Genomic DNA, 14,770 nt, shown 5'->3' with positions numbered 1-14,770 from the left:
TAAAACTTGTATTATTCTGAGCGCAAGAGCTATTACCCATAGTTTAGCCAACAAATTATCACTGTTCACTTTCACGCCAAAAAAATATATTCAATGAGAATCGATCAAATCCAAATGTATTCCATTTTCTCCATTGTATTAGCATTTTGTAAAAAGTATTAATAAGTTCAATGTTACCGATGTAAACTCTAGTATGAAGGACTTCGTATAGACATATTACAAATTTCAATTGTTAGTTTCTTACATAACCTCGCAAATACTTGGAACACAAAGACCCTGTACGTTAACAAGAAGGAATAAAAGTCTCTCACTCCAGAACGTCGATGTCGATTCGATAACAAAAAAGTAAGATCAACTTGATTTTTTCTCCAGTCCTTAATACAGTGGCATCGAATATTTTGCATTGAATAATGAATGCAACCATCAATTAATATAATAATTGATGTAATCACGATGATATTAATCATCGATTGCACTTGACGTAATTATGATGATATCAATCATCAATTCAATTTCAATTTTATTTTTTAAACTCTTTTTTTTGTACTCCTACTTTTGTATAATTAATTATTGTGTCATGGAAGCATTTTTTGGGAGAAATCCTGTTTGCTTCCATGTTTTCGTAAATGAATAAATGTTTGGGTTTGTTGCAGAGAGTGGAGTGGAGTACGAATTCAGGGTGTCAGGCAAAAACAACATCGGATTCGGCCAGGAGGCCATAAAGTACCTGAAGACTCCGGAGGGGCCTCCAACCGGACCACCCACCAATCTGACGCATCACTTCCAGACGCCTGACGTGGTCTGCGTCACGTGGGCTCTGCCAGAACGCAAGCATCGCAACGGGCAGGTCACACACTACGATGTCCAGTTCCAGAAGAAGTCTGATCAGTCCACCATAACTGATAGGAATACCACTCAAACAAAGGTAATTACATTTTCAGTATAGAAATCTGAGCAATGTGAACTTGGCTTGCTAGAATGGACGTTGTTATTACAACTTGATAAGTTATCAAACAGCAATCTGCTCGATTATATTATTGTAAATATTTTTTTTACCCAGTTAGGTTTCATTAGAACTCTTTGTGCCAGTTGCACAACAGCAGGTTAAATTTTAGCCGTGATTAATTCCACGAGAACCAATCAGAGAAGCCGTCTTTTCAAAAACGCTTTCAAAATAAAAAACGCTTAATTTTTTATCTAATTTGAATCTACAATTCTTTTAAAAAACGCTTTCTCTGATTGGTTCTCGTGAAATTAATCACGGTTAAATTTAACCGGCTGCTGCGCAACCGGCCTTTCCCACTCACAGACTTGTCTATGTGGGGAAAATTCAAAAGTATTGTACATTCTTCTATTCATGTATTGTATAATGAATTTGTGAATAAAAATTTATTTGATTTTTTATTTAATTTGAATCTACAATTCTTTTGGTAGAACACGGAACTTTTAGAATTGAAACAACTCTAAATATCATTTATGAGTTCAAAAATCTCATCTTGGTGGTTCGGTACCCACTCAAAGCTGAGGCTCACTCACCTCTCATCATCCGTTTCATTACCCACGTACACAAGCATAGGGTTTGTGGGTATCAGTCTCAGAAAACAGTAGTTGAGTTAGGGACCACTTCAGATAAGAGCATTAAGAAAAGAGTGACTAGAGGGAATTTAACCTTGATGAACCAGTTGAACAACAATAATGTTAGGGTGGTCTGTTGGGCTGTGGACTGTGGACTGTTAGGGTGGCCACCAACAACAGGACAAGTGTGTGAACTGACATGTCTTCCAACGAAAACGACATTCATGTGATTGACACGTCCTAATATCGCGCGTTCAATAAGGTGTGGGGACCGCCTTGGTTAATCTATTCTTATTATTAATCAAATTTAATCTTATCAATATTACAAGGAAGGACACCTCTACAAAGACCATACTTCTGTCTATAGAGGTGTCATATTGATTAATATTTTCAATAAAGGTGTGGGGACCGCTTTGGTTGATCTATTCTTATTATTAATCAATGTCAATCTTATTAATATAACAAAAATACCTCCACAAAGTCTGTGTGTAGTGGTGTAACATACTGATTGCAGGCTGTGTTGGATCTAACAGTGTGATGTGTGTTACAGGCTGTGTTCTCGAATCTGGAGGAGAGTGGCGACTACGTGTTCAAGGTGCGCGCGCATACGGGCGCCGGGGAGGGGCCGTGGAGTGAGAGTGTGCCGATCGCCACCGACCGAGACATCGTGCGCGCGCCGATGGGCGTCAAGGCGGTCGCCACCTCCGACCAGAGCGTCGAGGTGTGGTGGGAGCCCGTGCCCAGTCGCGGCAAGATTGTCGGCTATCAGGTCAGTGAATCCACATCAATCACATCATAGTTACCGTATTTGTGCATCTAGGGACTAGTCCCTTTCCTCGGTTAGGGGAACGAGGGTACAGTCACCAACATCATCTCAATTACATGTTAATAGTTATTTTTGCATCTAGGGACTAAAGAGTAATCTATCCTCAGTTAGTAAAACTAGGGTAACAGTTTCCCAACTATTTCAAATCGAATAAAATTGTATTGCCTTACAAAAATTGAATCAAATACACATTACAAGAGTAATATACTTGGAACTAGAAATATAATTTATACTTCGAACTAGAAATAGAATTTATACTTATCCGGCGACACCAGAAAAACCAAAGTTTGGGTGCTGGTGACGTGTAACAGAACAAAAAACGATAATATTTAGAAATTGAAAAATTACATGGTAGACTAAACTATCACACTCGTAGGTCGGTTGCCATTTAACTATTTTAGTTTCATTATGCAAACAACGGTCTTACTACACCTACACCAGAAACTCCAATAATAATACATAATTACAATAAATAACGATTGATAATAAAAATGTGTATATTCTAGAAGATGTTGTGAACATAATCTATTTCCATGTTGCAAACCGCAATAATGCTCGCATATACTCGAGATTTATTCTTATCGAGAGTTGATGAGAGATAACGTTTATGAATGTTATATTTCTTCATTTTGTGAAGAGTGCTTAATTTCGCACGTTCCTATGTTATTTTTGTACTACCATGTTCATCAATATTGGGATCACTGTTAGTTCCAACAAGTAAGTGGAGTATCTACTTCTGTTATTAAATTTTGATTATCAAGCTACATATTAATAATAATAATTATTATTATTATAACAACAAGAACAAGAAAAGCGATTGGAGGGTGGATAAGTACGGTACCAGTACGCATCAGCACTTCTATATCCAATCCTCATTGGTCAGTTGGCATTCTATTAATTGAAACACAATAGAATATATCAAGTACCCTTCCATTTCACCACAGAACTTTTGATAAAATAAACATTGATAAATCAAGTACCCTTCCATTTTAACACAGCACTTTTGATAAAATAATCATTGTTATAAAATAACAGGGTACTTGATAATATATTTTCTATTGTGTTTCGATACATTCAGTAAGAGTGAGTATTATTATTATTAGTATGTTGTTCAAGGGAGTTAAATTTTGAACTTTTTTTAATGGTAAAATTGAAACTAATGTTATTTCAGCTAAATCTCCTCAAAATAATTGATGTGGGTATTAATGATACCCAGGATAGGTTACATCTGTTGTAAATAAAAACATGCACTCCGTTGAGTTATTTCTTAGGCCTTGAAATAAGATATAGGCCTATAATAGGCATTGAATAGGCCTATCTTATATTCTGCAAATAGTCTAATTAGTGTTTCAATTTGTTTGCAGTTATTCTACACTACGACTGCTGTCGAAGATCTGGACGAGTGGCAGCAGAAAATTGTTCCTCTGACTGAATCTGCAGATTTGCTCAGCTTAGAAAAGTACGCTCAGTATGCCATTGCTGTGGCAGCACGCACAAAGACTGTGAGTTACATTTTCAAAAAAATATTTGAGTTTCTATATTTCAATAATTGAGTTTCTATATCAATATTCCCAATGCAGATTTTTATTCTTGTGGTGCCTCCTTTCTGTTTTGCACAATCAATTTCGGACCACTATGTCGAGTTATTTATCCTCCATGAATGGTTTTATTTCTATCTCAGTACTTTTGAAATAGTTTGTAAGTCTGTTATATAACATTTAACCAGTTAACCAGGCAATAGCTATATCTATAATATAAAAAAGGGAACAGTTGGCTTATGCACGTACGGGATAGGAAATTCAGGAATGTCGCATCATCACGTCTGAACTACTGGACTGATTAACTTAGTTTATTGAGGATGATTATAGGCCGATTTTCAATTCTCCAAGATTTCAGTAGGTCAATTTCTCAGTTTGTCAAGTTTTTAATCAGACTCTTGCGGAGCAAGGGGTTACCTACTAGTCATTAATTAATATCACTTTTTTTCTAAGCATTTATAATCTCTTTATTGACAATAAATATTATTCGGGAATACTCTACAGAAATTTGCACAAACATGCTTCCACCATTAATTTTTGAGTAACACTCCAGTTCTATGGTTCAATTCCAATTCACAGATAATTTTGAGTCCGGTATATGCATAAATTACATTCTTGAAACCCCTAGATTCATATCCATATTGAACTCAAAATAGCAGTAAAAAAATCATATAAATAATACAAGAATAAAGAAAAGTATTTTTATTCAACTAAGTTACTATTTCACGTCAAAAATGAATATGCCTCATCATTCAATCTCACCTGTGATTGAGAATCAATGATATAACATAAGTTAGGGTCCTTTGTTATACTAACATAAGTTAGTATGTTAACTTATCAAGTTCACTCATTAATAATGTTGGTAGTGCTCAATGCGCGTATGTTATTTCAGAAAGTAATGAAGATTTAATTGTGATTTGCAGGGCCTTGGTAGACTTTCGGAGAAGGTAACGGTGAAAGTGAAGCCGGAAGATGTGCCTCTCAACCTGAGGGCTCACGATGTCAGCACTCACAGCATGACGCTGTCCTGGTCGCCTCCCATTCGCCTTAATCCAATTAATTATAAGGTGAGTCACTCAATAAGAGTTATTCAAAATCATTCAGATAGGTTTTCCATGAATCGAAACGAAATAGTATATTTTTCCTAGATTAATTTTCTCTCTAATCTATAAGGTTTAGTAGTTGGTGGGTGGTTATTTCCTATTTCATTGGATCTTTTAAAAGGTCCTAGACTGATCCCATAAATTTACTCAACAACTTAACAAAATCTCTACATAAAAATCTTATGGTAGCATTCCACTCTAATATGCTCGTAAAATAAATATGTTTGTTTGTGGGTTAAATGGAAGAGGGTACTCTTATTGCCTCAACTTTGCCTTCATCACTTGTTGTAAAGTGCAAATGAAAAGGCATTCATCTATCTATCTATCTAAAATGGAAATTCACTGTAGAAATGTCCCATTTTAGAATAGGAATATATCATAAATAGAATATCATGGTATAGATTACAGAAAAATGCTGGGAAAACAATATAGATATATTCACAATGTTTGTCGACTTGAGGCAGGCCTATGACAGCATCACAAGAGACATGCTGTATACAATCATGTTAGACTTTGACATACCATCAAAGCTGGTGAGGCTAGTCAGAGCCACGTGTAGAATACGGTTTGCCAAGTCAGAGTGGCTGGAGAGCTGACAAAATATTTCGAAGTGAAGCATGGCCTAAAGCAAGGAGATGGAATTGCACCAATGCTCTTCAACTTGGCACTAGAGCATGCAATAAGGAGGACTTCAGTGGATAGGTGTGGAACACTGATGATGAAGTCAGTCCAAATACTAGGATATGCAGATGATATTGGCATACTTGGTAGATCTATGATGACTGTGAAAAATGTAGCAATGGAGTTGGAGGAAGGTGCATCAGATGTTGGCCTGGAGATAAACACTGAAAAAACAAAAGTATTGCTCCAGAGTAGACAGAATCGAAATAGACTCGGACAACTCATGGAATAACGGATACTAATGAGGAACTCGAAGAAGTTCAAAAACGTATCACTGCAGCCAACCGCACATTTTTCTCTCTTATACGCATATTCAATGCTAGGAATGAACACAGTGAATGCAAGATAAAACTATATAAAAGCATTATAAGGACGGTGGTGTGCTACGGAAGTGAGACATGGACAATTACAGCCAGAACAGCAGACCTGTTGAATGTATTCGAGAGAAAGATGCTGCGAAGAATATATGGACTCTATAGTTCTCTATAGAGAACCCCCACTATCGGCCCCCATTAGATTGCTGTGGCAAATAGATAGAGTGGCAAAGGACGCAAGGGAAATGCTACTTGTGAGGAGATGGAAAGGTACAGCAATTGATAGAGATGGCTGGAGGCAAAGTTTAATTGAGGCCAAAGCCCAATTTGGGCTGTAGCGCCGTTGGAGAGAGAGAGAGAGAGAGGAGAGAGAGAGAGAGAGAATATAATGGATATAATTTATGTACCCTTTATGATGTGTATATATATATATATATATATAATCTTATTCTACTTATATAATCACATTCCAGGGTAACAATACATTTTTAAAAAATCTTCTGAAATGTATAGATTAAAGTGTACAAAAACATTAATCTTGGTACTAATATCAATGATTAAATTCAAGATACTTTATATTAGTAGAAATGCTCTATTTCCCCACTTTTCGTATGCGGACTTTAATCAAATTGACTTTTTCCAATATTTAGCAGCGAGTATCGTCTCATTCTACTAAAAATTAATTCTTTTGGCATGCAATACTGAGATTCTCAGAGACCAGGAGGTGGTCAGGGATCTGTGGGAGACCAGTCTCACAATTTTATTCATCCGCCTTCTTCTTCTACCCCCATCCATCTCTTCATAATACACCCACATCTTGAGACACCCGTATTCAACCTATTGAGTGTCCTCTATAGATCATATTACACTATTATCGCTAGGTAGTTAGTTCCACCTCGTCACTTCTACAATGTTATTAGGAATTATTACTGGGCGATTTTTTATAGGAAAAATTCTGATTCTGCTCCAATATTTCTACTGGGTCCCAAACCACCTTACTATACAATCTCTCTGCGATTACTGAACCTTTTCAGAACTCTTATAAACGAATTTAGTATAAAACTCAAGGAGTATATAATATAATTGTCTCTGTACTCCCTACAAGAGTTCACAGATCACAATATACGTTTTTGACTGTTGTTTTTTACTGTTTGCTATTTCTATAGGAGGTTTAAGACTGTTTTCTACTACTTTTAATGTTATGTTGTTTTTTCGTATTATATTGACGCTGTTCCTGATGTACATGTACATTATTATGAATTTCATGAAGATTTTCTCAATTCAATTCAAATTTAATTGAACAAAAATGAACTTATTCATACATTTCATGGTACACAAATATATATAAAGAAAGAAACAACAGGCTTAGCCCAAAACTGTTCCTTTCTGAAATAATTGTTGAATCAATAGTTCTAAAAACTAGGTTGAATGCTTGTAAAGTATCAAATTTGGGTAGATAAAAATCCCTAACAGAAACAGTAATAGGTCTGAGAATAAAGTAACTGGCTAATATCGCCAAATAGATAATAACTAAGATTAGATAGCATCAGCTTGTTCTGGCTAAATGGTACAAAAACCTAAAAAGGATTTGAAGGAATTTTGTTGCTAATAAATAGATTATTATAATAAATATTTGAAGATTGAGGTTAGGTACATGTATTCACGGATCGGTGACCTAGAGATCGATCAAATCGAGAAACGTAGAATCTGACCAAAACCCCTTGGCAGAGCTCTACTGCAATCAAATAGTGTGCAATGTGAAAAAACACCTGATCACGTGGCTAATTATTAGGTAGCATGAAATTAATATTAATGTATAGAATATTAGCTAGCATGTAACCAGCATAACAAATAAACCAAATAAAAATAATTAAGTGTATTCAGGAAATAAGAGTTACCAGGCGCATGAATACCGAATAAAATTTGCATGCACCAATAGTAAAACGGCAGTTAATAGGCGGCAACTGTAGGCCAATTCAAAAATATTCTATATATTTATATAAATGTACTAGATTTTGGGGCGATTGCTGAGATCGGGATTATCTCTTGCGCTCGGCTAAAAACCGGTTTTTGCGCCGCAGATCAAAAATCGGTTTGCTGAGATTGGGATTAACCATGCTCGAGCGCAAAAGTTAGCCGACCGGCAATTATCGCAGGGAAAAACCGGTGGTCTAAAAATCGGTTTGCTGAGATCCAGTCTAGGCTAAAAATTAATCTCGGTGGATTGCTGAGTTCAAGCGTAGATCAACTCGAGTTTAAAAGATAATCTCGGTGGATTGCTGAGATCGGGATCAGGCTAAAATGAGATAATCTCAGGAGCAAAAATGATGATTTTAGACTCCAACTTAGACCTGCTGGGAGGCAGGTTTAAGTTCGGGATTAAGCTATTAACTCGCTATTCTTTTGATTTTATTGAAAACAAATGTCAAATTGGGGTTCACCTTTGAATTCTGAATAATTTCATAACCCATAAAGTCATATTTAAAATGTTTTTCAACTAATGTTTAAAATATTATAACATAAGAAAGTGAAAATGAAAACACCTTCAAACAACAAGGAAATTCTTTACCTCTCACAAAAAAGGGGATCCGGGGGGCCTCCCCTGGAAAATTTAAGAAAAATACCCTCAATTTGGTGTGATTTCAAGCAATTTCCACTTGAAAAACTACATCCTAATAATGAAGTTTCTTTATGTTTAGTGGGCTGATCATTATTTAATTTTTCATAGAAAATATCATAGGCCTATGTTATTTCAGTTCATATAACAAATAGAATGGAAATATAATTTCATTAGTCATTCAATTGTTTCAAAAAATAGTTTCAAAGCTATAGTCTACAAACCTATGATTTTCATAATTTTTACTAAAATGAAAAAATATAAATTTACTGTGGGGGGGATATATCCATGTTCCCAGATATTACTGGAGATTTGTATATCCTCCTGTCCCCGGTGGAAACTACTCTTTAATCATAACATAACTAGGACATTTTGTGGGTACCATACTAAAAAAAGGTGCTGGAGCATTGTTCAAGGGAACTATGTTTCAATCACATGAACTGGTTTAAATACATGATCTTTTCATATTCATGCATGAAACTGAATGAACAATTATCAATACATGTTAAATTGAACTTTCAATTGCTAAAGATGGTAAAAACAAAACTGACTTACTTCGAAAAGATTTTTCTGAAGTATTCGCTATATGCAGTTCCATAGATACTGTTTGAAAGATACCTATTTATTTGTCTCTGGCAGTACGCACTAGCCCATTCACTGAGTAGCCCATAATTCTATTATCATTCTGATATTCTCTCAACACTCATATTATATTTTTTTGGTTTAAACAATGTCTGAAAATATATTAAATTGGAAGCCAATTCTTTTGACTCAATTTCTATCAGTGGTCGATTACCTTCTACCAATCTAGGCTACACGATAGTATCGATGCTATCTATAATTGGCTTGAACATAATATGGAACTGCACCTACATCAGTAATGAAGGAGAACTGTATTAAATACGTTGTAATTGTAAAAAAGTGTGAGATGATATCTATGTGGGGTTGATTGTTGCTAATTGGAGGCAGCTGCGTTTGCTTGCATCATCACTGGATGCAGAAATAGTCTGCATTGCATAATTGAACTATTAAGTTGAGTCCAGATGGTGATGAGCGACCCTTCGTTTGCGTGATCCTTTCTGTGGAATTGATTCTGTGAGTGGATGAAGTGAATAATGGATTACCTTGAATATTTGGATTATTAGAACCAATACCTCGAGTCGGCGAGTATGGTATCAGAATTTAAAACTGAAGAGAAGTGCTGATTGCTCTCAGATTTTTTGCTGATGGTAGTCCACATAGAGACTGGTGATTTATGTGAGTACTGCAGCACCATGTCGCATTATACATAGTGTTGCGGCAATAGCTATTATTTGTTTAATAATTGAAAAATATTACATTAAATTCCTAGCTGGACAATATGCTAGAAAAAACTACATTTTGGAAATAAATGAAAATGAATTCCAAAAAATGAACACCAAAAAGTTGAGGAGTTAGTTGTTCATGTGTTCACTGTAACAACATTCGAAAGAGTTAAGAAGATTATCTAATCACAGATAATCATTATAACGACGGTCAAGAGAGGATCAAGACTGAAATAGAGAGAGAATGGGAGTAAGTGGTGGAAAGAGAGAGAGAGAGAGAATGAGATTGATTGATTCTTTTTCTTCTTCAATATGCCCTAATAAGGCATATTATGCCTGTGAGAGAGTGTGAGGGAGGGGAAGAAGAAAAAACAAGAACGAAACGAATGATGGGAGAGTGAGAGAGTGCAAAAGCAATACGCAAAGACAGCGTGTGAGAGCCAAAGTAGCATTCGAGATGGCTGTTGCCAACATTGCGACAATAATTCCCCGTGGATTCCTTCAGTTGCTCCTCGGTCTGGCTAAACTTGAGCGTCGGTCTGGCTAAACCTGTGGATCAAAGTTGCTCTCGACCAAGAGATGACCGACAGCTAAACTCGATCTCAGCAAACCGATTTTTTAGCCAAGACCAAAGTTGCGCTAGACCAACGTTGCGCCGGGGTTAGCCAGACCCGATCTCAGCAATCGTCCCTTTGTGTTAAAACTTTGTATAGTCTATGTTATTGATATGGCTCGAATGCAAAGAAATTATTAATCATACAATCTAAGCAATATTTTGGTATTTTTTGTAAGATCTATTTGAACCTAAATGGCGGAGGACTAAGATATTCAAATTTTATGTTAATTTGAAAGTCGGAAATAAGATTTGTAAAAATTGAAAAAGGAGAACCAGCACTCGCCAGCCAAATGCCACCATAAGAGGACCCCAAATATTTTAGAGCGTAGTACCTTACTAATGATTTTGTAAAAGTTAAAGTTAAATTAAATTATTAAATTTCTTAAAAGACTTCGTGATGCTGTTGTAAAGCAGAAGTCATTTTCATTTTTTAAATAAATTTATAACCCCTTGGAGGAGACGATTCCGGCTACCATATTCCCGGACCACATGGAGTTGGATCGACATCGGCGGCTTACAAGAAGATTTTCGACACGTGAGTGATTAATATTGAATTAGTGATGGGCGCCCTAGTGCTTCGAATTAATCTAATGATCAAAGCTAGCTCGCCGAAAGGGTTTTTAATATAAATTAAGAAATTAATAAGAGTAATACTTGCGCAAGTAAAAATTAGTATTAAAGGTATTTTATTAAAAGAAAAAAGATAGATCAATATTTCAGAAAATTCTATTGAATCAAAGAAGTACAAAATCTAGGCTATTAAAACATATGCATATGATATTTAATTTTTGCAATATAATTTGCGATAGTTTGTTATAGCTCTAATTCACTAGATGAATGGCTCTACCTATTCCGTCAGGTGCCGAATCTTGCACCCTGAGATAAAAATATATATATTCGATATAAAGAAATCTACTAAGTACTAGAGATTTTAATATATATATTTGGATTATTAGTGGCTAATTTATCAAGCTGATCTTAAAGCACATATTTTTTAATTGAATTGTCCAAGTCGACAAGTATTAGCAAGCGCATATCGCAGCTACATGCAAAAGAATGCATATGATTTTAAGATAAAGGCACATGGTAATGATTCGTGCCATAAATCTAGAATATAAAATTTAGCCTGTGATATTTTACTGATTTCAATTATTGTTCTATTTTTATATTATATTTTTTATCGCTCTTTATATATTTTTTGCCTCGATTTATTTTTTTGCATTATTTATTTAATATATGTATGAAACGTTTATGGTGTGCAATTTATTTTTCATTCCTCAACACTATAGTACAAGTATCATATTTATATATATTTATTTTTTATTGAATTACAAGAGTTATAGGAGAAGCCCATACCTAGGCCTATCAAGATTTTTGAGACTGAATCCTATTAAAAAACCACGACCTAATTATATAATTATATCAAATCTCATGCTTTACCGACTGATGCCAAGCAGGAGGCTAATCGTTATTTAAATATAAAGAATAACGTCAGAGAAACATGTCGCCCAACGTGATAGGCCACGGATACGGCAGAGAAACATGCCGTACCAACGTGGGACTGATGATGAGAGCCGAGCTCATTGAATAATTATTTGAAATTAAGTCAATAACCATATTGAAAATTATAGATAACTTATACGAGCATTGAGGAAAACTGGCGAAGTAAAATTTGTATTACTTTTTGGGGAATCAATAGCTTTAAATAAAGAGAAATTATATGTTTTAAAGAAATTTTTTATTATTGTTATTGTAAAAAAAGAAAATATATTTTATAGAGAGAGCTATTATATTTTATGGGCCTAAACTGCTAGTCAGAAATCAATGAATAGTATTATTATATTATAAGAGCTTAAGTAATAAATAGGTTACCTGGCTTGTAATGTCCATAGGCCTATCCTCATTTGTGTCCTTATTAATGCCTTGTTGGCCAAAACTTTCACTTTTTTAACAAACACTTGACACTTAATCCATTTTTAAAATATGAGTCTCTTTTCGTCCACGCAAAGTAAGGTAGCAGACACACTGCAGACAGCGATAGTAGCGGAGATCGACGCTGAGGGGGGCGCGATGGAGTCCAACGCCCAGATCTCTTCAATCACCGCCAAGAATCCTGTGAACAGTAATAAACCGTTAAATGTCTCCCAAGAAGCAATAAGAAGGGTTATAGTAGAGGGGATGATCAAGTCATTTTCTAATAGTTTAGAAAAAACAATGACCATGGTAATGAAGGACTTGAAGACGGAAATGAAGGAAATGCGGGAATCATTGAAGGATACATCGGTAAGAACGGGTAAGGAAACTGCGGACACAATATCAGCATCTACCGCTGAAAATCAAGAACTAATTACAACCGATTTAACAGCAAAAATAGATACTGTCACTTGTGAGTTAAACGAAAGAATAGATAACCTACCAGCACAAAACACTTCACAAATTCATGAAATAGCTCACCCAAATTCTGATATAAATCAAAACATAGTACAACTTAATTCATTGGAGACAGCCGTTGGAGAACAGCAATTATTTTCATCTGAATTAAATGCCGAAGTAGTAGAGAATGAAACAGAAGCTTCTAGTCATTGGAAACAGGCCCAAGAGAAGTTAGTACAACTTGAAAATCAAATACATCAATTTCCGCACGAGAATATAGAGCCTATTCCCATAGCAACGTTTGATTCACTACACAGTTTCAATGAATTAGGCCGTTTTGACAATACAGACCGCTATCTCCAACCTAAAGAATTTATAGATCAGATAAAACTAGTTCAATCATTAACACCCACCTCTTGGAATTTTTGGCGTCTTCGTTTGACTAGTTTATTGATTGGCGAACCCCTGATGTTCTTTCGGAGTAGAGCCCATGAATTTACATCATTGGATGAGTTTGTAGCTGTCTTCCTGGAACAGTATTGGAGCAGAAGTAAACAGTTGGACGTGCTAGCGGACATTATATCATGCGATTTCAACCCTAACTTAGACGGTGCATGTACCACTTTCGTCACTGCCCTACAGTTTAAAAATTCTCAATTGAGCGAGCCCATTAATGAATCGGCATTAGCAAGTATTATTTTAAAAAAGCTACCGTATCAAGTTAGAATGGCACTCGCCAACCAAATGCCACCAGGAGAGGACCCCAAATATTTTAGAGCGTAGTACCTTGATAATGATTTTGTAAAAGTTAAAGTTAAAGTAAATTATTAAATTTCTTAAAAGACTTCGTGATGCTATTGTGAAGCAGAAGTCATTTTCATTTTTTAAATAAATTTATAACCCCTTGGAAGAGACGATTCCGGCTACCATATTCCCGGACCACATGGAGTTGGATCGACATCAGCGGCTTACAAGAAGATTTTCGACACGTGAGTGATTAATATTGAATTAGTGATGGGCGCCCTAGTGCTTCGAATTAATCTAATGATCAAAGCTAGCTCGCCGAAAGGGTTTTTATTATAAATTAAGAAATTAATAAGAGTAATACTTGCGCAAGTAAAATTAGTATTAAAGGTATTTATTTGAAAGAAAAATATAGATCAATATTTCAGAAATTTCTATTAAATCAAAGAAGTACAAAATCTAGGCTATTAAAACATATGCATATGATATTTAATTTTTGCAGTATAATTTGCGATAGTTTGTTATAGCTCTAATTCACTAGATGAATGGCTCTACCTATTCCGTCAGGTGCCGAATCTTGCACCCTGAGATAAAAATATATATTCGATACAAAGAAATCTGCTAAGCACCAGAGATTTTATATATATATATATTTGGATTATTAGTGGCTAATTTATCAAGCTGATCTTAAAGCACATATTTTTAATTGAATTGTCCAAGTCGACAAGTATTAGCAAGCGCATATCGCAGCTCATGCAAAAGAATGCATATGATTTTTAGATAAAGGCACATGGTAATGATTCGTGCCATAAATCTAGAATATAAAGTTTAGCCTGTGATATTTTATTGATTTCAATTATTGTTCTATTTTTATATTATATTTTTTATCGCTCTTTATATATTTCTTGCCTCGATTTATTTTTTGCATTATTTGTGTAATATATGTATGAAACGTTTATGGTGTGCAATTTATTTATTATTCCTCATCACTATTGTATAAGTATCATATTTATATATATTTATTTTTTATTGAATTACAAGAGTTATAGGAGAAGCCCATACCTAGGCCTATCAAGATT

The 14,770-nt window shown here is 35.0% G+C and overlaps 1 protein-coding gene across 8 annotated transcripts in view; it reads left to right on the top strand.

Annotated features, from left to right (window-relative positions):
• LOC111054013 (tyrosine-protein phosphatase Lar) overlaps positions 1-14,770 on the top strand; it is a 71,248-nt gene that overhangs the window by 31,937 nt on the left and 24,541 nt on the right. For all 8 annotated transcript variants that reach the window (XM_039429671.1, XM_039429670.1, XM_039429668.1 and 5 more), the window contains 4 exons: positions 654-925; positions 2,126-2,344; positions 3,766-3,903; positions 4,863-5,006. In XM_039429671.1, coding sequence (XP_039285605.1) covers positions 654-925; positions 2,126-2,344; positions 3,766-3,903; positions 4,863-5,006 — 773 coding nt within the window. The remainder of the gene's footprint in view (positions 1-653; positions 926-2,125; positions 2,345-3,765; positions 3,904-4,862; positions 5,007-14,770) is intronic.

The sequence above is a fragment of the Nilaparvata lugens genome, chromosome 5 (genome assembly GCF_014356525.2).
Source record: "Nilaparvata lugens isolate BPH chromosome 5, ASM1435652v1, whole genome shotgun sequence".
Lineage (NCBI taxonomy): Eukaryota > Metazoa > Arthropoda > Insecta > Hemiptera > Delphacidae > Nilaparvata > Nilaparvata lugens.
Note: the sequence above shows the minus strand (reverse complement) of the source record. Positions and strands in the feature narration are given on the sequence as shown.